Below are 25,940 nucleotides of genomic sequence, written 5' to 3'. Positions count from 1 at the left end.
AGCGCTACCACTGCGCCACCGTGCTGCCCTCAGCAAAACCAAGGAACTGCTTATTGACGTTCGTGACACCAAACAGCCTCTGTGTCTGGTCACTGTTCAATGAATGAATGTAGAGGTGGTCCACTCCTACAAGTACTTGGGAGTCAACATCCATGACAGGTTGGACTGGTCTCATAACACAGAGGAGATATATAAGAAATGGCAGAGCAGGCTCTTCTTCCTTAGGAGACTGTGTTCCTTTTCTGTGGGGAGTGACATCCTTCACATCTTCTACAACTCTTTGATGGCCAGTGCAATTCTCTATGCTATGGTGTGCTGGGCTGGTGAGAGGCTCACCGAATCAACAAGCTAATTAAAAGGGCAGGGTCAGTAATAGGACACACTCTGGACCCCCAGGAGGTTGTAGCAAAGGAGAGAAATAGTGCCAACAGTGAACAACACTGCACATCCTCTCTCTGACACACAAGCACTGAGGACTTTTAGCCAATGAATCATTTAGAAGTGTCTCAAGAAACGTGACGGGGGCTCCTTTATACGAACAGCAATGCACCTGCACAATGCCTCTGCACTGCACTGTGACTATCAAGTCAGGAATTTTGTTTCTTTCTTTTTAAATTTACTTCCTTTTTAGTCATTCTGGGGTGTATTCAGATCATAGTGTGTGTGTATATTTACTTTTCTGTTTATGTATTTATTTATTTAAAGAGCTTCTGTGAAAAGCTGAATTTGGGCACCACTAATGTTTTATCTATTTTTATTTTATAGCACTTTGACAACCTGCTTCATTACAACAAGCTGAATATGAAGTAGAGGTAGCAGCGCTTTATCTGGATCCACCATATTAAGTCTGATGATGTTTTTGGCGACTAAGCTGTAGGGTTTTTTTCTGGCTGGCCATTCTTTCTGACCCCAATGTCAGTTCTTGGCTCTGCTGTTCCACTCACAGAGGAAAACTGGGAAGTTTGAATTCCCTGACAGCTGACCCAGTAAGATACGCAGAACTTTCAGGTCTCCACATATGAACTAACAATGCTAATTGTAGTTCATTTTCTCAAAGCTTTAAACAGTAAATATTCAATTAAAACAAATCTATCATTAAAAGGAAATATTGATATTTAATTATACCGTGAAAACAATTTAAAAATGCTAATTGACAGCTAAAAAATGCGTTTTGTGAAAAAATCTCATGTGATGGAGGAAAATGGTTTTCATTTTTGAATTCATCCCCCAAAAATCATATGAAATAATCCAAACAATTTTTTCAACGTATGCCATTCAGTTAATTCAATGAAGCATCACAGGGGTCAGAGTCTATCCCAGCAGCATTTAACACAAGGCAGGAAAGAGACAGACAAATAAATAAAGATAAATAAAGGCATGTCGAAATGTAATCTGCACCATAAAAAGGTGCTGGGGTGAAGCAGATGAGAGTTGTGATGCACGGCGAGGGTGAATTCCAGTGTTGTTTTTTAAGGACATCGAGGTACTTAGTCGCTGAACTCGAGTATGCTTTGAGAATTGTTCTAATTTACGTGAGCATTATGTTTTCTGCTTACCTTCACTTTGACTTCACTCCATTTTCAAATGCAAATTATTGCTGATATAGTTTTCTAGACAAATGTGTTATAGCAATATTAAACCAGAAATCAAAAGGGCTACACAAATATACTGAACGTTTAACACGATTATTTAAAATATGAACTTCCCGAGTTTAGGAAAATTCACATTATGCAAAGTATCGGGGACAACAACGATATTTTCATAAAAAAAGATGTAGCTCATACAACTTTACAAGATGTCAAGGAATAGTTACAAGACAAGAAAAACAAATTAGAACTAGACAAAAAATAATGATAAAAACAACATACCAAAAATATAAAATAAGAATAAATTAAAATTATGCACTACATTCAATTAAATAAAGGAAAATGAGTATGTACTTACCTAACAAATATATGCAAGTAACAGAAAAAATAGGTCCTTATTTTATTTTTAAGTCAGATGGCCGGGGAGAATGCAAAAAATAAGAAGAAAGAGAAAAAAAAAAACGAAATCTGCAGGGGTTCCAAGGCCAAAAGACCACCCAGTGCCTACTGGGCATTCCACTTTCCATGAATGCATCACAATTACTGGCTACTCTTGCAGAGCCCTTTCTCTTCATCGTCTCCAGATAGCAGTCAGTTGCTGCATCACATGTTGAACATAGTGCCACCACAAAATACAGGAAAAAATTTAAGGACACACGCAAAATAGTGATTAGAAACCAGCCTATAAAACAGCAAATACAATTGCAAAATAAAATAGACATGAACAGTTCACAGTTGGATTGAACTGCAATGGGGGCTGAGTTTGAATATGATAGATAGATAGATAGATAGATAGATAGATAGATAGATAGATAGATAGATAGATAGATAGACACTTTATTAATCCCAAGGGGAAATTCACATACTCCAGAAGCAGCATACTGATAAAAAAAACAATATTAAATTAAAGAGGATAAAAATGCAGGTAAAATAGACAATAACTTTGTATAATGTTAACATTTACCCCCCGCATAAGAGTCGCATAGTGTGGAGGAGGAACGATCTCCTCAGTCTGTCAGTGGAGCAGGACGGTGACAGCAGTCTGTCCCTGAAGCTGCTCCTCTGTCTGGAGATGATCCTGTTCAGTGGATGCAGTGAATTCTCCATGATTGACAGGAGTCTGCTCAGCGCCCGTCGCCCTGCCACAGATGTCAAACTGTCCAGCTCTGTGCCTACAACAGAGCCTGCCTTCCTCACCAGTTTGTCCATATGTCAGGTGTCCCTCTTCTTTATGCTGCCTCCCCAGCACACCACCAATAGAAGAGGGCGCTCGCCACAACTGTCTGATAGAACATGTGCACCATCTTATTGCAGATGTCGAAAGATGCAAGCCTTCTAAGGAAGTATAGTCGGCTCTGTCCTCTCTTGCACAGAGCATCAGTATTGGAAGTCCAGTCCAATTTATCATCCAGCGGCACTCCCAGGTATTTATAGGTCTGTATCCTCTGCACACAGTCACCTCTGATGATCATGGGTCTGGGATGGGCCTGGGCCTCCTAAAATCCACCACCAGCTCCTTGGGTTTGCTGGTGTTCAGGTGTAAGTGGTTTGAGTCGCACCATTTAACAAAGTCCTTGATTAGGTTCCTATACTCCTCCTCCTCCGTGAGTTTGGGAACTACACACCCACTGGTGCAAGAGGTGCGTCAAGAAGTCACAGGGTTCCTTTAAATTATAGCTGATACAGAGTTTCTCTCTGTCTTTTTTCTTCCCTGGAGGAGGTCAGGCCATCTCATCTCTCTCGCTCTCTGGACAGCCATATTCAGACAGGCCATGCTGCCTTTTCTACCACAAGTTCAAAGGCCATGTGAGAGCAAAGACTAAGCTGGAGTAGGGACTAATCAGTATAATAATACAGAGTGTCACCTGGTAGCCTATTGTCAGGTTGTATTATTTTACCAACACTATATTCTGCTATTTTAGGAATATTATTTCTAATAAAGGATGTCACACATGTACGCTTAGGGGACAGCCAAAGGGTCCAATAGGGAGCTAAAGTGCAAGAGACAGGGGGTCGGAAATAAGCACTAATGCCTCTCTCCCTCTTTCAACAGGAAATCAGCAGCTAAATAAAGATTATTCTTCCACTTCCGTCCATTCCCAGATGACCTCACTTCCATTCCCGTTCTATGACGTCACTTCCCTTTCCTGCCTCAAGACTTCCTTCTAACCTTCCTGCCACCTCACTATAAAAAGCCATGTTGTTCCACTGTTCATTTGTCTTTGTTATTTCACAGATAATAAGACCGGTATCTGTCATTATTTCCTACTCTGAAGTCCAGACATTATACGGGGCAGTTACCCCAACTCTTTATTTTTGCCTTCGTACCTTTATTTTGTGACAATGACTACATGTGTAACTTTCTGCCTGGCTTGTTCTGGTACTGCAAATAAGCGCCTGGGGTTACAGATGTAAAAGAAAGGGGAAAATATTGAATTACAGTAGCAGTCAGCCCTGACAGTAAGGTAATATGGGATTTGGGACATTCTGTTATGGTCAACGTAATAAAAAGTTTAAAAGGGGAGATAAGGACCCACATGAGGAAATAAACACATGAATAATTTGACTTTAAAATAAAAAAGAATACACAGAAAATGAAAAATAAACATAAGACGGGAAACACACCTGGCTTTAAGATATAAGCCAATGAGGGAGGTTGGTTCATTCAGCATAATTCTGAGGTGATAAAAGGATGAGGATCATTTATTTTTGCAAACTTCTGATATATTGCAGTAAAAGTAAATGTCCACTAGACACTGAGATGTAAGGGTGGCTGATGCCTGAATTTGAAGAGGCGTGCAGGGTGTACAGTATGAATTCATATTTTCCAAGTCTAGCATATAGTGAAGGGTATTTTCACTCAGTCATTATCTGTGATTCCTTCAAATCAATTTCTTCTGTCATTGTTAATCCCTGTTATTATTTGAACTCACTTAATTAGACAAGTTATCCTGCCATCACAAAAACGGCCAATTCCACGGTATGAAATTCAGAATGATGCTTATCAATTTAATACCCTGAAGCCTATTCATTCCCTACATCTTATTTCTTAATTTTAGCTCACTCTCTTTGCACAATTCTGAGATCTAAAATGATTCTTTTTTCCATAACCATCAACCAATTAAAGGGAGGCAAACATAAAAAGAAGCCAAACGCTAACTGGCTAACTCAGTAATATTTGCAATGAGTGTCCTTCATAAAGATCTGTTTAATGATAATAAGGCCCGTGTTGATGTACCGTGTGATATGTCCGTGCCAGGGTTCCTCCTCTGCGTTATGTTTAAATCCCCTTAAATATGTTTTTTCATTGTTCATTTTCGCTTCTTTGATTATTACCATTTATGTTGATATTGTTGCTTATTTTTAATATTGTTTCTTATTTATTTTAATATTATTTTTGGCCAGTATTCTTTTTTGCTTATTTTGTTTCTATGTGTATTTTCCTATAGAAATTGTATTTTGTAGGTGGAGACCCCCTTGAGAAGGCGGGACAACCTCCAGCCATTAAAGTCAAGCTAGAAGACGGAGTTCTTTGTGGTTAATTGAATGAGCTTTGGAGGAGAGCTCAGTTAATATTGCAACCCCTTTGTTTTGAATTCTCACTCCATCCTATATTTCAGAATGTCTCTCACCTTACACTCCAAATCATAACCTTAGATTTTCAAATGAGGGTCTGCTTAGAATTCCAAGAGCTAAACTTAAAAGAAGTGGTGAGGCGGCCTTCTGCTGTTATGCACCTAAAATCTGAAATAGTCTGCCAATAGGAATTTGCCAGGCTATTACAGAGGAGTACTTTAAAAAACTGCTAAAAACACATTACTATAACATGGCCTTCTCCTAGCTTCATTTTAACGTAACTCTGATATTCTGTATATTCAATTAATTATCATGATCATTCATGGTGGCTCCACAATCCGTACTAACCTCTATTTTCTCTGCTGTTCTTTTTCTGATCAAAGAACCGCGATGTCCCTACATTGATGGATTAAAGGCCAGAAGTCCACATGACCATCATCATCAAGTTCTTCCACGTGAAGCCTGAATACCATGAGGACTGTTTGAGATCAGTTATGTTAGGTAGCCCCGTAGAGGGGGCTGGGTGGTCTTGTGGCTTCGGAACCCCTGCAGATTTTATTTTGTTTCCCCAGCTGTCTGGAGTTTTTTTTTGTTTGTTTGTTCTGTCGTCCCTGGCTATCGGACCTTACTTTCATTCTATGTTAATTAGTGTTGCCTAATTTAATTTCTGTATTTTGTCTTTTTTCTCATTCTTTATCCTATAAAGCACTTTGAGCTACATCAATTGTATGAAAATGTGCTATAGAAATAAATGTTGTTGTGATTGTTTTTCTTCCCTTGTTTCTGAATTTATGATTTACTGAATTAGGATTAAACTTGGTTTCTATGGATTGTCTTCTAGGCAAATACTTTTCCTTCTTTTTTTGAGTCTTTTGCTATTTTTTTTATCATTTTTCATAACAAATTGTGGTAGGAAAATTCTTTGCTCAAGCCTAAGGTTTTCCATTTTCCTCGAAAGACACTTTGAACTGCTGAGATATGTAAGGGTATTAAAACATTTTGGCTAGGTGTACGCCAAAGCCAGCCTGTTGAGTAGTCACTTGGGCTGCAGGGAAGAGAGCCTTCCTGGTCAGGCTAGATAGGATACTGGCCTGTGTCAGACACGTGCGTATGTGAGGTAGCTAGAAGGACCAAAAGAAGGTAATTCCATGCCAGGCTAAGGGGTGGCGGGGTGTAGTAAACCTTCCTCCTTTATCCCTGCAGACCAGACACAGGAAATTTTTTCTGGACTCGATGACGTCACTTCCAGTTCCAGCCATCACCCCCCTAATCCTCCCATGCCATCACTTCCGGTTCTGGCCCTGCTGATCTCACTTCCATCAACCTGCCTTAAAGGCAAGACATTATTTTCCACTTTGAATTCAGTTCTGTTTTGGACTCAACCTGTACACACTGTGCTACCAAACCTCAATTTTGCGGCCTTATTCAAGTATACAGGTGGCAGCCCCAAATAATTGTTTTTTGTCAAGGTCTTTCATTTTTACACTTGTTCTAGGCTCTGTTTTGGAAGCCCCACACCTTCCCCATTTCTGAGTGCACAGAACACTGTGTAGAGACATGGGCAATAAGGAAAAGAGAGGAAGAAAAACTTGAAAGAGCTGAAATGAGAATGATGAGATGGGCTTTGGGCGTCTCACTCTGAGAAATAAAGAAATTAAGAGAAGGGCAGAAGAGGTAAACAACAGTGAGAAAACTGATTAGATTGAAGTGGCGTGAGCATGTGGTTAGAAAAAATGAGAAGGTGATGATTGAGAGAGTCTGGGAAAGACCACTCAAAGGGAGAAGGTTGAAAGGGAGACAAAGGTTCAGGTTGGGGGACTGTGTGCAGAGGAATATGAAGGAGAGAGAGAGAGGAGGAGGATGAAAAGGATAGGCAAAGATGAAGGAGACTCATCAAGGATCTAACTCCCAGGAAAAAGGCAGAAGAAGAAGTTGTGTTTCACGAAGAAGCTTTTTCCATAAATTATTCATCAACAAATTAGAAGAAAAAAAAGGTTAGGATTGAAAGTGTGACAGATTGGGGGTGCTGTCATGCCCTTGAACCCTCAGACTAGATGCCACACACCAGATAAAAGTCCAAATATTGACTTTATTATAATTATACAGTGCACAAAGCACCCTCCTCTCCACAATACTCAATTAATCAACAATACACAATAATTCTCCACGCCCAGCTCAGCTCACTCATCTGGGATCTTTCACAGTCTTTTATATTCCCTGACCCAGAAGTGTTTCCGCACCCTCAGCCCATGTGACTTCCTATGACTTCTGGGTCAGATCAAAAGTCCTCTTCTTCATTGGAAGTACGTCATTTCCCCTGTTGCTGTGACTAAGGCGTACTTCCGGGTTATAGGGCACGTAAGAGTCTCCGGGCCTCCCTGCAGTGTCCTCTGTTGGCCCCAAAGGTATCCATCAGGGCTGTAAAAGAAAACTCCAATGTCCACGATTCCCTGTTGGCATTCGGGGCACCTCCATGCTGCAGGGAGGGCTCCACCTGGTGGTATTGGCCGGGATGACTGATTGGCTTTAGTCCACAAAGGATACCGATTGACTATGGCGTACCAAACATTTGTTGATTGCTACATAAGCCTATTTTCATTCACTCATTCTTAATGTAACCATTTTTTCTCTGGGGCTTCTTATTTTTTCCCTAGGTTTTGAAGCATGTAGGATTTAGCTTCATTCTTTGTTTTGATGTGATATTAGTTATTTTATTTTAACAGCATATTTTGTATTTACCATGGTGTCATCTGGTGGTTTTCTATTGGTGTCCCAATTTTGTGCACCCATTGCTACGACGTGGTGTGGCAGGCCATGTGACGAGGCTTAGATTTTACTTGAGAAACACAACTATTTATAGATTAACATTTCTGTAGTAAATAGTGATCTAGCACTTACCTACAATATTGTGAGGTGATGCAGTGGATGGATACTAAATGGCTGTGCAGTTGTATGGGTATGAACACATGGCAATCCTGCAGCATTACTGTAAAGAGAAGGAAGCAAGTTGATGAAGGTGTTGGATTTTGGGTTAGAGAGCTCATGAGCAAAGTCTAGATGTGCTTACCAAAGAAAGCTGAAGTTCATATATCTGAGGGCATGCGTGCACATGTGAGCTTAGTTAGTGATGTTTAGAGTTTTGATCTTAATGAAGTACGTAGCGTAACGTGTGAAGGTGTGCAGTTTTATTAGAAGGTACGGGATTTGGCATCAGATGGGATTGGAGAGCAAAAGCCATAGTCCTATAAAAAAAAACATTATAATAGACATCAGAGGTCGTCTTTTGTTTTTCTGTTTGTTGTTGTTGGTTTTCCCTCAGAGTGACTTATAGAAGAGAACGTAGTGCATATTACTTGTCTATGAGCTCTGGCCATAAATGTGGGAGAATGCGTAGCTGGTGAGCTCCTCGTCAACTTTGTGTCTGTGTTTCCTTGCGTATCTGTGTGTGTGTGTGTAGGTTTTTTCTTTTTGAGATGCTTTTTGTTTTTTGAACAGCCTATTATAAAAAGAAGAATAAGGAATTGGATTATTGTTATTCATCTTATTTTATAACTTAAATTTTTTAATTACTGGAATGGTGTTAAAAGACCTTGTCAATGACATGACACTGAACATCAATTTTGCTGACACTTTTTAATAAAATACTGTTTTGTTTAGTGCCATCTATTGATTCATCTGTGTCTCTCTTATCACCCTGATTTATCTCAGTCATGAACTGCAAGATGCCCCATAATTACGTTGGTGTATATGATCTGGTTTGTATGGGTCTATTCCTAAAGACGCACCCCTAGAATTTGCATCATGTGACAACATTAGCACGACAATACTTAAACCAGTACCATATGATACGTGGTATCCAAGATTCGAAATAACTTCAAAAACTTTTTAGAAGAAACTTTTTTTTTAATTTCATTCTGGTTTGAATAATTCTTGGTTTAATTCTCTTAAGATATTTCCGTATTGGACTTTGTTACTTGTTACCTTGATTCCTGGCTTTGAGCCCTGCTTATCTTTAGTTAAAGATTTCATCTCCTGGGGCCACATGTATAAATGGTGCGTATGCACAAAAATGGTGCGTATGCCGCACCGTTTTTGTTTGAGATGTGTAAAAACTAAACTTGGTCTAAAGCCACGCACATTTTCACGGAAGACTCACACCATGCGTACGCACGTTTTTGCTTGGTTTTTCAAATGGGCGGCACCCAGCATCAAAGCAGTATTTCTGTTTCTGTGCAGTTTCCTTTTCTGTTTTATATTCACATCCATGATGCAGGGGTTATCAAATACACCAAAATTAATTCCATATCATTTACAAATTTAATTCACTTGATTGTAATCATTCCGTAACCATATAATGGTGCTGAGAATGGCCAAACTACTGTAACATGACAGAACAAAGACGAGTCAAAGTGAACTTTATTGTCATCTCAACCATATACAAGTATACATATAAACAAATTGTGAAGCTCAGGGTCCACAGTGTAACAACATGGAGTGCAAATAATAAATTAAAAATAGAATTAAAATTAAGATTTAAATTTAAAATTAAAACACAAACAAGACAAGACATTGTGTAAAGACAAGACAAAGAAGTAGCAGCAATATTGACGTGTAGTTAGCAATATGAACGTTGATGCAATGTATGATATTTGCAATCTAGATACATCAATATAGTCAATAGATATGTAATATAATAAATAAATAATAAATAATAGATATAGATAATACAGAAATTATCAGTGTATGATACTAGTTGTTTAAGACATGTGTACACAATGACAGGTCAGAATGTTTCACAGCAGAAGTATATCAAGAGTGTCAAAATACTGTGTTTCTTAGGAGATAGAAGTATTGCTGTTTTTCTTTGGACTTTTATTTATTAACCAATGTTCTTGCTTCTATTCTGATTTGGGACTTGTATGCTTTAGGATTATTTTTTAGGCAACTTCTTTTTGCTCTTTCAAGCATTTTTCTTGTAATTTTGCGAATGAATCCTAATTTCTAAAGATTCCTTGTTGGCCCTTCTCTGCGCAAGACTGGGGTTCACAGTTACCCTCCTACTTGTGGGGCTTTTGTTTTATTTCGGAGTATTTCTAGTTCTGTTCCCACCTCTCCTTTTTATGTGGCCCACTAGGCTGGAAGCATACTGGTCACAGTTTTGAGTAAGGTGGACTGGGTGGGCCTGTTCTGGTCTGGCAAGGGAAGCCTCTGGCCTGCTTCTTGTCTTGGGTCTCACACATATTTTGCCATGTTTAAGACTCCATTGCACATCAATAAGACAGTGGCACACTGTAATATAACAGTCAGGGTTTAGCCATATATAAGCTGATGAAAACAGGAATTCCTTTGTGGTTCATTGAATGTGCTGGCATTGGTGGGTTTGTTTTGTGATTGATCCTTTTTGATTATTGAGTTGCTGTATCCTTGCTATGTTTTATGATAATTTTTTGGATTTGAGTATTGGGACTTTAGCAGTGTCCTTCTGGTTTGGTGTTTCTGGCTTTGAACAGCCATTTTTTCCTTCTCTTTTGGTGTTATGACTAACATGAGGTAGGGCACATGGAGTGGGACGAAGGTAACCAGGAGGAATAAAGCACAGAAAACTAGCCAAAAGACACATTAGCAGATGATCTATTCAAACACTCAACTAGTCAAAATGCAATCCAGAAGTCTTTCTGCCAGAAATAAGATGCTTAAACTAAAATGTTAATCCAAACTACTAACCACAACCTTTCCTAAAATAATATATTTATATCCACAGACTTGGATAACAAGGAAGTGCACAAAACCAACCTTCCCATTTTCCATAGCAACAATGATGCTCTGTCATAAACCTCCAGATGACATTGCATGGCAAAGATGTGGCAAAATGGTAGCACACAGAGCAAAAAATGTATATCTATCCAACTAGCGGTCTATTTCTTAGATTCTCTCAAGCTCTGTTAAGTAGGATTGGAAGTGTCTGAAAACTACCATCTTCAGGTGACTGCACGGATGTTCTGTGGAGTTTAAGTTTGAGCTTTGGTTGGACCATTCAAGGACAGTTAGAGACTTGTCCTGAAGCCACTCCAGTTTTGTCTTGGCTGTATGCTTCAGATCATTTCTTGTGGTAAAAGATCACCCCATTCTAAGGTAGTGTGCATTCTGGAGCAGATTTTCTTTAAGGACCTTACTGACTGTATTGACTGTATTCACTCTTCGCCCAATTCTGACTAGTCTCCCTGTCCCTGCAGCTGAGAAGCATCTCCGTATACGATGCTCCCAACACCATACTTTACTTTAGGGATGATATTAGGCAGGTGATGATCAGTGTCTGGTCATCACAAGACATAGTGCTTGGTGTTCTGCCTAAAGAGTTCAATTTTTGTCTCATCAGACTAGAGAGGAATACAGTAATCCCTCGCTATATCGCGCTTTGACTTTCGCGGTTTCACTCTATCGCGGATTTTAAATGTAAGCACATCTAAATATATATCACAGATTTTTCGCTGGTTCGCGGATTTCTGCAGACAGTGGGTCTTTTAATTTATGCTACACGCTTCCTCAGTTTGTTTGCCCTGTTGATTTTATACAAGGGACGCTATTGGCGGATGGCTTAGAAGCTACCCAATCAGAGCATGTATTACATATTAACTAAAACTCCTCAATGCTATAAGATATGCATCCCGGAGCTTGATTGTTTGCTTGTCTCTGCCTCTCTCTCACCCTCTCTGACATTCTCTGCGCCTGACGGAGGGGCTGTGAGCAGAGGTGTGCTGTTTGCTTAAAAGATACTGACGATCCTCTAACAAAATGCCGCTTTATTGCGGTACTCGGCATATTTAAAAGCGCACGTATTGATTTTTTGATTGTTGCTTTAATCCCGCTCTCTCTGACGTTCTCTGCGCCTGATGGAGGAGATGTGAGCATAGGGGCTGTTTGCTTAGAAGATACTGACGCTCCTCTAAAAAATGCCGGCAAACTTAAAAGCACACGTATTGATTTTTTGATTGTTTGCTTTTCTTTGCGAGCGCTCTCTCTCTCTCCCTCTGAAATTCTCTGCTCCTGAAGAGAAGAAAATCTATTTGCATTCTTTTAATTGTGAGAAAGAACTGTCATCTCTGTCTTGTCATGGAGGACAGTTTAAACTTTTGACTAAAGGGTGTTATTTCATGTCTAGAGGGCTCTAATAATGTTAACAGTGTGGGAGAGTTTATAAGGGCTTAAAATATATAAAAATAACTACACAAACATATGGTTTCTACTTCGGATTTTCGTCTATCGCGGGGGGTTCTGGAACGCAACCCCCGCGATCGAGGAGGGATTACTGTAGTCCCCTCATATGCCTGTTGTTCAGGCACTCTACCATAAATGCCTGATTGATGGAGTGCTGTTAAGATGATCATCCTTCCGACAGGTTCTCCAGTCTAAGCAGAAGACTTCTGAAGCTCTGTCACCAAGGCCCTTCTTGCCTGGTTACCTAGTTTGGCTGGACAATCATGGTAGTTCCAAACTTCATTAATTTCAAAATAATTGAGGCCATTATGCTCCTGGGAAAACTCAAATCTTCAGAAAATGGTTTTGCACCCTTGCCCTGATCTATGCCTCATCACAATTTGATTGCTGAGGCCCACAGAGAATTCATTAGACTTGATGGCTTGGCTCTTGTCTTGACATGCAGTGTGAATTTTAGGACCTTATGGATGCACGTTTCCCAACAATGTTAAATCAATTCAGTTTGCCACAGGTGGGCTACAATCAAGTTCTAGACACATCTGAAGGAGAATTAAAGCAAACAGGATGAACCTGACCACAAAGTGGAGTACCACAACAGTGGTTCTGAATCTATAATAATAAAAGGCAAAGCCCTCACTGACTGACTGACCGACTGACTGACTCACCATTAATTCTCCAACTTCCCATGTAGGTAGAAAGCTGAAATTTGGCAGGCTTATTCCTTACAGCTTACTTACAAAAGTTAAGCAGGTTTCATTTCGAAATTCTACACGTAACCTTCATAACGGTCAATAACGGTAAACAACGTCGACTTTCTTATTTATGGCCCCATCTTCACGAAATTTGGTAGGCGGCTTCCCTGCGCTAACCGAAACCGACGTGCTTACTTATTTCGATGGTATGACGCCACTGTCGGCCGCCATATTGAACTTTCCAACGTCACCAATTTTTAAACTTCCCGTGTAGGTAGAAGGCTGACCCCATCTTCACGAAATTTGGTAGATGGCTTCCCTGCGCTAACCAAAACTGATGTACGTACTTATTTCGGTGGTATGACGCCACTGTCGGCCGCCATATTGAATTTTCCAAACGTCACTAATTCTCCAACTTCCCGTGTAGGTAGAAGGCTGAAATTTGGCAGGCCCATTACTTACAAAAGTTAAGCAGGTTTCATTTCGAAATTCTACGTGTAACGGTCATAACGATCAACAACGTCCGCCATATTGAACTTTCTTATTCATGGCCCCATCTTCACGAAATTTGGTAGGCGGCTTCCCTGTGCTAACCGAAACGCTAACTGAATCCTACTTACGTACATATATACGTCCATAGCCTGCAGCTCGGTCACCGTGTGAGGCGGCGTTGGGTCCCCATCCCAACGCCTCCCACGTTGTTGGCTGGCTGCCTGCCTATATAAGGCCGTCCGCCGCTCCAGTCTCTACATTCCCTTCCTTGCTTCGCCACGGGATTCACGTCTCCCTACTGATAACTACAGCCTTTTTGTTTAATCCACGGCTTCTCCGCTGTTTTATTGTTTGTTTATTACAATTATAGTTATTGTATAGGTATTTTACACTTACTTTACATTGCTCAGGTACCCATTTCCTTTATCATTCCAACCCCCATTACCATGTCTATAGAGATGATCACTATTGATCAAAGAACTATCACTTACCGAGTGGTTTCCATGCCCAGAGATACCACCTACCTTTTCCATTCTCTTTGTTACATATTGCACGGCCATATCAGGCTCACTCTTGATATCCGGAGGAACATTGTGTCTTATGTATTGAATGACTGGGACAGGTTCAAGGTGTGGACTGATGACGGTACAGGAGATAATTATACTACACAGGAGCACTAGAAGAGTGAAATGCTTAAGCCCTTCACCTATGGTTCTGCATGTGAGTTGATGGCTGCCGCTGAACTGTTCGGTTGTCGCTTTCAAGTGTACTGAAATGGCCAAATATTTTACACCTTTCGACAATCGCCAATGCCTCTTAAATATCTTAGATTCACAGGTGACGATTTCAGTAGTGGACACTTTGATGTTTATGAATGTTTTAACTCTCAAAAGCTGGATGTGATTTTATCACTGAAAGACAGGATATATTTTTATGGAGAGCAAAATCTTTTGGGATATTTAAAATCTAAGTTTATTTTTATATAAAATTACATAAGAGTAAGGAAATTTGAATGTTTGTTCTTTTAACGTTTACTTTATTTCTAACTTGTATAATTTAGACAGGATATATTTTTATGGAGAGCAAAATATTATAAGTTGTTTAAGGTTTGAGTTGATTTATTCAGAATAATATTCCTGTCTGTTTTACCATTCCTACCAAAGATATTTCTGTCGACTAAATAAAAATTCCTTCTATTTAAAATTTAAATAGAACTTGAACAAATACGATAGTTCATAATATCCACGCAGACTTGCACGTAAGAGTGGGAGTTATCCGTTTTAACAAGCAGCGTATTGCACTGATCTGAAATAGCTGTGTGTGTATATATGTAGATATATATGTATGTATATATGTGTATATATATGTGTATATGTATAGATATATATATATATGTTTATGTGTGTGTGTATATATATATATATATATATATATATATATATATATATATATATATATATATGACAACAACACTCATCACTCACAACAGTGACAAAACAATTACATTGACAATCATGTTACGTTATTTTCAAAATGTTTCCTTTTCTTTTCATTGCTTCTTTAACACACTACTTCTCCGCAAGCCTGGTATTTTGCTAGTTTCAAAATAATTGAGGCCATTATGCTCCTGGGAAAACTCAAATCTTCAGAAAATGGTTTTGCACCCTTGCCCTGATCTATGCCTCATCACAATTTGATTGCTGAGGCCCACAGAGAATTCATTAGACTTGATGGCTTGGCTCTTGTCTTGACATGCAGTGTGAATTTTAGGACCTTATGGATGCACGTTTCCCAACAATGTTAAATCAATTCAGTTTGCCACAGGTGGGCTACAATCAAGTTCTAGACACATCTGAAGGAGAATTAAAGCAAACAGGATGAACCTGACCACAAAGTGGAGTACCACAACAGTGGTTCTGAATCTATAATAATAAAAGGCAAAGCCCTCACTGACTGACTGACTGACTGACTGACTGACTCACCATTAATTCTCCAACTTCCCATGTAGGTAGAAAGCTGAAATTTGGCAGGCTTATTCCTTACAGCTTACAAAAGTTAAGCAGGTTTCATTTCGAAATTCTACACGTAACCTTCATAACGGTCAATAACGGTAAACAACGTCGACTTTCTTATTTATGGCCCCATCTTCACGAAATTTGGTAGGCGGCTTCCCTAACCGTGCTTACTTATTTCAATGGTATGACGCCACTGTCGGCCGCCATATTGAACTTTCCAACTTCACCAATTTTAAACTTCCGTGTAGGTAGAAGGCTGACCCCATCTTCACGAAATTTGGTAGATGGCTTCCCGCGCTAACCAAAACTGATGTATGTACTTATTTCGTGGTATGAATTTTCCAAACGCCACTAATTCTCCAACTTCCGTGTAGGTAGAAGGCTGAAATTTGGCAGGCCCATTACTTACAAAAGTTAAGCAGGTTTCATTTCAAAATTCTACACGTAACGGCCATAATGATCAACATCGTCCGCCATATTGAACTTTCTTATTCATGGCCCCATCTTCACGAAATTTGGTAGGCGGCTTCCCTGCGCTAACCGAAACCAATGTACATGCTTATTTTGGTGGTGTGATGCCACTGTCAGCCGCCATATTGAACTTTCCAACGTCACTAATTCTCCAACTTCCCGTGTAGGTAGAAGGCTGAAATTTGGTACTTATTTCGTTGGTATGATGCCACTGTCGGCTGCCATATTGAACTTTCAACGGAAACCAATGTACGCACTTATTTCGATGGTCTGATGCCACTGTCAGCTATCATATTGAATTTTCCAACATCACTAATTCTCCAACTTCCTGTATAGGTAGAAGGCTGAAATTTAGCAGGCTCATTCCTTACAGCTTACTTACAAAAGTTAAGCAGGTTTCATTTCGAAATTGTACGCGTAATGGTCATAACGGTCAACAACGTCCGCCATGTTGAACTTTCTTATTTATGGCCCCATCTTCAAATTTGGTAGGCGGCTTCCTGCACTAACCGAAACCAATGTACGCATACTTATTTCGGGTATGATGCCACTGTCGGCCGCCATATTGAACTTTTCAACAGTCTTTGTTATTTATGGGCCCATCTTCAAGAAATTTGGTACACGGGTTCCCAACGCTAACTGAATCCTACTTACGCATATATATACGTCCATAGCCTGCAGCTCGGTCACCGTGTGAGGCGGCGCGGTCCCCATCCCAACGCCTCCCATGTTGTTTGGCTGCCTGCCTATATAAGGCCGTCCGTCGCTCCAGTCTCTACATTCCCTTCCTTGCTTCGCCACGGGATTCACGTCTCCCTACTGATAACTACAGCCTTTTTGTTTAATCCACGGCTTCTCCGCTGTTTTATTGTTTGTTTATTACAATTATAGTTATTGTATAGGTATTTTACACTTACTTTACATTGCTCAGGTACCCATTTCCTTTATCATTCCAACCCCCATTACCATGTCTATAGAGATGATCACTATCGATCAAAGAACTATCACTTACTGAGTGGTTTCCATGCCCAGAGATACCACCTACCTTTTCCATTCTCTTTGTTACATATTGCACGGCCATATCAGGCTCACTCTTGATATCCGGAGGAACATTGTGTCTTATGTATTGAATGACTGGGACAGGTTCAAGGTGTGGACTGATGACGGTACAGGAGATAATTATACTACACAGGAGCACTATAAGAGTGAAATGCTTAAGCCCTTCACCTATGGTTCTGCATGTGAGTTGATGGCTGCCGCTGAACTGTTCGGTTGTCGCTTTCAAGTGTACTGAAATGGCCAAATATTTTACACCTTTCGACAATCGCCAATGCCTCTTAAATATCTTAGATTCACAGGTGACGATTTCAGTAGTGGACACTTTGATGTTTATGAATGTTTTAACTCTCAAAAGCTGGATGTGATTTTATCACTGAAACCGGTTGTGTGCTTACAACGCTTGACAGATGCCGAATGTCACTTCAACACAACAAATCCTGCAAATACTATCATAATTGAAACAAACCATGAAACTCAAACCGATTAAAGAGTAAGCTCAGCGCACAGCTTGGTCATGTTACAACCGGAGGGCCGAACTGACAACATGGTATACAAAGAGATCCTTAACAAATAATTATTGGCATATTTTCCCTCAGTTTAAAAAGGATAAATTTTCTTCTTAATAAAAATTTTAATGCAGTACTTCGCCGCTGCGAAGCACGGGTATTTTGCTAGTACTTAAATAAATGAGAGATACCAGTTTTGACTTGGTTGTTATGGATTATGGACTGTAGATTTGATGTGCAAAAATGGCAGATTAATCCATTTTAAAATAACTCTACAACACAATGAAGTGTACAGAACATGAAGGGGTCTGAATGCGTCCAGAATCTACTATAGACAATTTGTCTTTGGCAGCATTAAATTCCATGTTTCTTCAAAAATAACTAATCAGTAAACAAAACAATTCTAATCCTTTCCTAATCCTTTTTCAACTTGGATATCATTGTGTGGTGTTTGCTAACATTGTCAATGCTACACATTGGCTATGCTTGACAATTCATTGGCACCTTCACATTGGTGTTAATATAGCCCATAAAGAGCTAATGTGCCTTGGGTTGGGTACGTTACAGCTGCTGAATGCATATTAGTCACATTAGAGTGCTCTGTGCATTAGTACCTTGTAGAGGAACTCTCCTTCCCATAAAACATCTGCCTCCAGGCTATGAAAGCGAATTGGTTTGGCTTAATCCAGTCAGCCAGCAGTCAAATTCAATACGCTCAATCAACGCTTGTAGCTTATCTCTAGAGTGATAGTTGTAAATATATATTTTTTTCATTTTTTAACTCAATCCAAAATGCCTGTGTAAGTCATCGTTGCCAACACAGTATCATCTATGACCTTTCTCCTGACAAGTATGGCCTGGGCTGATTTCATATTTTTCAGAAAAGTTGCATTAAATGATATCATTGTTTTCACTTGATGAATGTTTAGTTTTCCTAATATGTATTGACAGTTTGAAACTACTTTTGAAAACATTCTTAAAAAAATTAATTTATCATAAGTTTTTGGCTTTTTGAATGTCTAAATAAAGATTTTGAAAATAATGTATGTCTTTTGTGGAAGGCCATCTCCGAGGAAGACGGGAGTAGTTCAATCAATCAGATGAGTATACAGGATTCATGTTTTGCAAAGCAGAAGAGCAAAGTTCTCCTTTTTCGATTGGCTTTTAATATCTTTCCTCCCTCCCCATTTCCCTTATTTATCAATAAGCATGATATATTTATCTAATAAGCATTTCATCTTACATTGCACGCATTGGCTAACCGTTTCTATTTTGTGTATGCTGCAGATTTGGGCCCTAAAGAAGGAAAAGTCATCTTTGCTGTGTCTAACGGACGAGTTCCTAAAAAGGAAATTGTCCTTGGTCTGCTTACTGCACCCTGTCTTATGACAGACGCCTGTATGAATAACCTGGCGTTACAGCAAAACAGCTTTGTCAGTAACTTGCAAGCAGTTAATTTTTCTTTCACACTTTCTTATATATTTGAGGCAAACAGTTTGACTTTATTACCTTCAGAAAGTATTCAGAACTGATCACGTATTTAAACATTTTGTTATACTGTAGCCTTGCTCTAAAATCATTTCAATTAATTTTTTCCTCACATCAAGCAACACTCAATACCCAGAATGACAAAGTGAAAACAGAATTTTAGAAACTGAAATATCAGTTTGACACTAGTATTCAGACCCTTTACTTACCTCTTAGCAGAAGCCGATTTGGCAACAATTATAGCCAGGAATCATCTTACATCTGACATGACAAGCTTCACACACCTGGAATTTGGGGATTTTCTGCCATTTGCCTTTGTAGTTCTTCTCAACCTCTGATAGGTTGGATGGAGACCACTGGTGGACAGCTATTTTCAAGTCCGTCCAGAGATGTTGGATTGAGTTCAATCCTGAGCTCTGACAGGGCCACTGAAAAACATTCACAGAGTTGCCCCTTAAGCCACTTCTGTGTTGTCTTTGGTTTGTGCTTAGGGTCATTGACCCATTGGAGGTGAACCTTCGTCCAGGTCTGATGTCCAAAATGCTTATTGAGCTGTGACCTAAAATAGGCCGAGCGCGAGGGCTCAGAAGGAATGATGTAAGGGTCTCTTGGGGCTCTGCTGTGAGAAACAGAAGAACCAAATACAATAAAAAGGACACGTTACTCATCATAAAATGTTTATTGGAATTATGTATGGATTCATATTTTTGTGTATTTTTGTGTTCCATTGTTGTTTTCTAATTATTTTTCATATTTTGAGTATTTTCCATTGTTCAAATTTAGATACTGAATCTTAAAATATGATTCCATTCCTTGAGCTTTGTGGGTGGAGCCCCAAGAGGCGGGGCTACCCTGACATCACTCAATCTGGGCCCTCATTCCTGCTTTTTAAGGCCACAGTTGAGTAAGCTCGAATCAGGAGAACATTCTAGTGTGAAGGAGCTGTACTGCAAGAATTGTTATTTATTTTGGATGTTCTTCTTTCTTGAATTACTTTTCTTCTGTCCCAGGTTTTCTCTGAATTGTGGATTTGGACTGGTTTGCTGCAGGACTGCTTTTTGCCTAGTTTTTGCACTTTTGAGCAATTAGCTTGTATATTTTTTTTTCCAACTAAAGCCTTGATTTAGAACGCTCCTCCGATACCCTGCTTGTACATAAGCTCGTGGTTGGTCAGTGACCTTTTTCCTTCTGGGGCTTTAGGAGGACTCATTCCCACTTTGCTATGTTTGGAACCCCAAATCATAACAACTAGATCTTGACCTGGGACATTGCTGAGATGGTTCTTCTAGAATAGTCTACTACAGTTTTTTTTATGGTAAGTTCCTGCACTTGTGAAAATAATCTTTAAACAGACAAACCTGCAAATTTTTATTTCTCTCTATTATAAAAAAAAATCTTCAGACAAGACAAGTTTATTTTCAAGAGATTTTTGAAGTTCTGCGAGACAAGACTATTGCCAAGAGATTTTATCAAGTCCCGCCCTCCTCTCAACCATTTACGTTTAAGTGGCCTTCGTCCACGTTCCTCTCACCTCTCATTTGTGTGAATGCTTTTGTTAGACACAGTTCGTGCTCTCTCAGCTCTTATAAATTTTAACGTTTTCCTCACTTTAAGTTCCTAATTAAAGAAGACGTATTATGTCCAAATCTTAACGAAGAAGTTCATCCCAAAGGGTTTTCAGCTTAAGAAATGAGTACACAGGCAATCCTAGCACTGAGAAACAATAAATCAAACAAATTTATGCAAAACTTGTCGATCAGTTACACAGCAAATTGGTTAAATGCATAACAATAGACTCTGGCTCTTCTTTTCACAAAGAGTTGTAGGACTCTGGGATAATCTACCAAGACATGGAGTTGAAGCAGAAACCTCGAAAACATTTAAGAGGAATCTGGATGAGTTATTGGGACTTCTTAGCTATTAGCTAAACAAATGGGCTTGATGGACTGAATGGTCTTTTCTCATTTTATTTTGTTTTTATGTTCTTTCTTATGTTCTCCTAAAAAAGTTGAAAGATGACAGACTGCATTATGCTTATTTTACCTTTTTTTTAAACCAAGACTCCTACCATCCTGAAGACGTGCTATAATTTAAATACTGAGTGGTTTCAATCTGTACAGAAAAAAGCAAAGTTAGTTACATAATACTTATGATACGCATAATTAACTGACGGCACTACACTATAACTGAGGCCCGATGTCTGAGGTTAACCCCGTAACATAGCTAGTGAAAAATAGATACAATCACAATAACAAATTAACCATACAAATCTTCCTCCTTCTCCACTTCCACCGAGTGTTCCTGTTTAATGCTTCCAGTGCCTTGCCTTGTCTTCCTGAACGCACTTCCAGGCCATGAAGAAAGTAGGAAGGTTCTCCCCCTGAAAGTGCCCTTTATCAGCATGTAGCGACCTACACAGGGCTGCCTTTCCAGACTCCATCTCCCACGCACCACTGTGGTTGTCCCAACTGGGTAGCCGTCTGAGGATTACTGCCACTTGGCGTATGGGAGATGGAACAGTTCCCTACTCTTGTACCCAGCTGGTATGATTTAATAAATGGACCAGCGGAAACCAAAAGTATAGGGTGAACCAGATCTAATTATGCAACTTTTATTGCAATGCAGGAAAACAATGCAAGACAAAAGAATTGTTCAAAATATCTTAAAATAAATGAAAATTGACTTACATTGAAATAATTCACTGATTTTCCATGCAACGTCCCACTTGTTCCCCATTCAGTTGTGAATTCTCTATGTAATAAACTTAATAAGTCACAGCGTAATGAAAACTGCATAATTAGATCTGGACCACCCTGTATATTCCTGCTCCATCGGCCACTTTGTCATGATAAGTTTGTCAGTATCCATTTCATTGGCAGTTTTAAGCATTTTTCAAATTTAATTCTTATTTCATTAATCTCTATCTTCTGCTCAGACATTTTGAATGAGGTATTGTCACAAAAAACAGATGCATAAAAATGTTTGGGGCAATAATATTCCTTGGCTGCAAATGGGTAAATTGCTAGCACTGATGTGCTCAGATTGGAGTCAAAAACAGGACTGATTAGGTTAGTCAAATATGGCGGCTTTAAAGGCCAGAAAAGGAAGTGAAGTCATCGAGGGTGGAAGCGGAAGGGTCCTCTTCTATAGGTTCAAACCCGGACGTGATGTCATCCAAAGGGCTGGAACAGGAAGTCTCTTCGGTCATGGGTTCTTCACCAGAAGTGACACCATCCAAGGCTCTGGAACCAGAAGTGACGTCATTAGGGTCAGGTGGGACTACCCGCAGGAAAGGTCAGTACACTCTGCCACCTCCTGGTCTGGCGCGGAATTACTCTTATTTAGACCCTTTAGCTGCCTCCCATGCGCACATGTGTGACAGTATGAGCAATCTACAGAAGACGATTCACCAATCAAATCACAGCATGTGCTAGAGCCCACCCTCTCAACTTTGACGAGTGAAAGTGACAGTTTTATTTCAAGCCATATTTCATGATGCATTTGGAGGAATATTCTAGAAAAAATTAAATAAATTAGCAACAAAAAACCTATTTTGTGACACATTTATTAATTTCTGCTAACATTTTATGACACATTTATTTATTTATTCTCCCTTTTCACAGTACTTTTATTTATTTATTTAATTTTGCCTAAAATACTCCTCCATATCATTTGAATGCTAGGAATTTAAAACAAATAAAATATACCATTATTTGAAAAGCAAAAGTGTAGTCATGAACATACAAAAGGTCAAAAAAGTAGGCAGACTACAAAGTTAACTCGAACAATAAGATTCAAAAGTCGAAGAAGTTCACAACAATAAAACAAGAAAAACTTAAAAGATCAAAGCACCTTTTATTCTCATCACATGACTGCTGTTCGAGTTCTGTGAATCCATGTAATTAGATGCATGGGGTCAGAGGCACAAAGTGTGTGGAAAGAAGGCCAGGGTGGAATTTACAGAAACAGCTGACACCTAGAAGGACAATGAAAAACAAATATAGTGTTACCTGCAATCAAACAATGTATTCCCTGTAATGCACTCGTGCTTTCATTTACACCGCTCTTTTACTTAATACTTGTGATGTCTGAAATCTTAAGGTAGGGAATTTTCTCTGGAACTGACGGTTACAGGAAATACATTGATAAACAATAAGTGAGTTGATGGGGATCTTTACAAAAAGGAAGCAGAGTTCACGTTACATACTGTTGTCATGTGCTATGATGTGATAAATGGTGACGAGGAACTGTGGATTTATTTTTTTTTTTTTTGTCTGATTGAACATAAGGTGCATTGTTGTACAAACGGTAACAGAAGCCATCCAAGACTTTTGCTCTCAGTTGTCAGGTCCGTAGATTAGCTGACAAATTCACACCTGTCAATTTAACAACTTCTGAGTTACCTGCCTGCATCATCAGTGTAATGGCCTCTCCCTATTATATACTTGACACTCTTTTAAGTCTACACCCCAAATATTATGGACTTTTTTAAGCAAAGAGTGACTAACTTACCGATAGGTAGATGTACCTAAAAAGTCAACAGTAAATTTATTTAGAAATCAAGGAAATACTTCTAAAGTTCTTTATCATAATGAAAATTTATGGTTGGGACTGTTTTGCTTAACTGAAACTAGCAGACATCTGCCAGCACAGTGGATTCAGAAAGTACTTTTTTCTTTCTGTGCACTTTATTGTGTTATAGATTTACAGTGATCCCTCGCTATATCACGCTTCGACTTTCGCTACTTCACTCTATCGCGATTTTTTTCTCATACACGCTTACGTCACTACGCATGCGCTTTCTGAGAACTTTTATCTAAGCCCTACGATGTCTCCTAAACGTGCTTCTTTTTCTAAGCCTTCTGACAATAAAACTAAGCGCCGGAGGAAGATGCTTATTATCCAGGAGAAGGTGAAACTCTTGGATATGATTAAAGATGGCAATACCCTACAAAAGCCTCCTCAAGCATATGAAAAGACAGCACCAACAACTGCCTATCAAGATGTTCTTCAGCCGCTCACCCAGACACCCACTGCCTACTCCTAGTACTCCTTCACTGAAGACAACAACGCACCTGCTGAAGATACTGCACCACCTGAAGACTCTCCTACTGAGGTCGTGCCTTCATAGGTTAGTGGTTGTGTGCAATTAAATGTACAGTACAATAATCTACTATATAAAAGCGTCCAGGATTGTCCTTCTGTCCCGTGAGTATAAAGCATAGCGGTATTCCGCTTATTTCAGACTTACTACTTGCGGCTTGAGGTACGAAGTGACGCAATGTGAGCAGAGTTCTGGTGCTCTCATCATTCCCTTGCTTTTGTGCGCAATGCGCTGGAAAAATAGACAAAATTATGTCTCTGGAAATAATTAATGTTGATGGAGTACAAATGCCTAACCACGTAGTAAATATCAGGGGAGATGGTGCTTGCTTATTCTCATCTATAGCTTATTTAGTGCATGAAACTCCGTCTTTAGCGGTACAGATTTGGGCTGACATTGTACGACTTTGGACAGGCACTTGAGGGGATAAAAAAAAACTTAGGTTTTCGGGAGATGTTATGAATGGGAACTTTGATGTTCTCATTCCCTACACTTACATGCTTGATGTACACATGGAGCGCACAAAAATTGAGGATAAAAGTTGGTCACCTTAAAAGGCGAGTGCGCCTAGTAATATGATATTTTTAACGTCTAATATGTCTTATTTTCTCTTATTTTGTCTAATATATTGGGTAATATGAGTGTAATGGTGACTAAAGGGTGTTATTTCATGTCTAGAGGGCTATTATAATGTTAAAAAACATATTTAGAAGGTCGTAAACAGGTTTTCTATACTCTAACTACGAAAATATTCGGTTTATAAATAAAGAATCCTACTTCGCGAAAATTCATTTATCACAGTAGAGTCTGGAACGGATTAACCGTGATAAACGAGGGTTCACTGTAATTTGAAACGGATGAATTTGTCATTTTTGCCCATCAATCTACACTCGATAATCATAGTAGATAAGTGACAATATGTTTTCAGAAAGGTTTGCAAATAAATTACAAAACAAAACTTGAAATCTCTTATTCATAAATCCGTAGACCCGAATTCATTACTCTGTAGAAACTGCTTTGGCAACAATTCCAGCTTTGGGTTTTCTTCAGTGAATCTTTACAAGCTTTGCACTACTGGATTGGAGAGTTTATTATATAAGCTGCTCAAGAAAATTAAAGGAGCACTTTGAAAACACATCAGATCTCAATTGGAAAAAAAAATCATGCTAGCTATCTATGTTGATATGGACTGGGTAATGTGTTAGGAACGAACACATGTGACCTTGAGAGATGCTTTGGACACAGTGGCTCCCCTTAAAACAAAAGTGATCAAAGCACATAGAAACTCTCCCTGGTTTAATGAAAACACCCGAGGTCTTAAATTAGAGTGTCGAAAACTGGAGTACAGATGGAAAACAACAAAGCTACATGTGTTTCAAATTACATGAACAGAGAGTGTTAAAAAATATGAAAAAGCTCTCTTTAAAGCTCGCTCAGAATACAATTCTACAATAATAGATAGCAATAATAAAAATTCTCAGGTACTGTTTAGAACAATTGCTAAATTAACAAATGGGAATTCAAATCTATAGTGCAAAATACCAACAGATATTAGCAGTACAAAGTTTATGAACTTCTGTGAAAATTAAAAATATAAGATCCAGATCTCAGCATCACAGTACAAACCAAATACTAGCTTAGCAGACCCTGCCTCACATTGCATTCAGCACTTTAGTAATCCAGTAACTGAGCAGGAAGTCTTAACTTTAATTTCTAAAATGAAGCCCACTACTTGT

At 39.1% G+C, this 25,940-nt stretch overlaps 1 protein-coding gene across 1 annotated transcript in view; it reads left to right on the top strand.

Moving 5' to 3' along the window:
* Positions 1–5,128, top strand: part of zfhx4 (zinc finger homeobox 4) — a 222,188-nt gene extending 217,060 nt beyond the window's left edge. The window contains exon 6 of the mRNA XM_039754220.1: positions 5,052–5,128. Within this exon, the coding sequence (XP_039610154.1) occupies positions 5,052–5,128 (77 nt within the window). The remainder of the gene's footprint in view (positions 1–5,051) is intronic.
* The last annotated feature ends 20,812 nt before the right edge of the window (positions 5,129–25,940 follow it).

Source organism: Polypterus senegalus, chromosome 5 (genome assembly GCF_016835505.1).
Source record: "Polypterus senegalus isolate Bchr_013 chromosome 5, ASM1683550v1, whole genome shotgun sequence".
NCBI lineage: Eukaryota > Metazoa > Chordata > Cladistia > Polypteriformes > Polypteridae > Polypterus > Polypterus senegalus.
The sequence above is the reverse complement of the archived record's forward strand: the minus strand, read 5'-3'. Positions and strand labels throughout refer to the sequence as shown.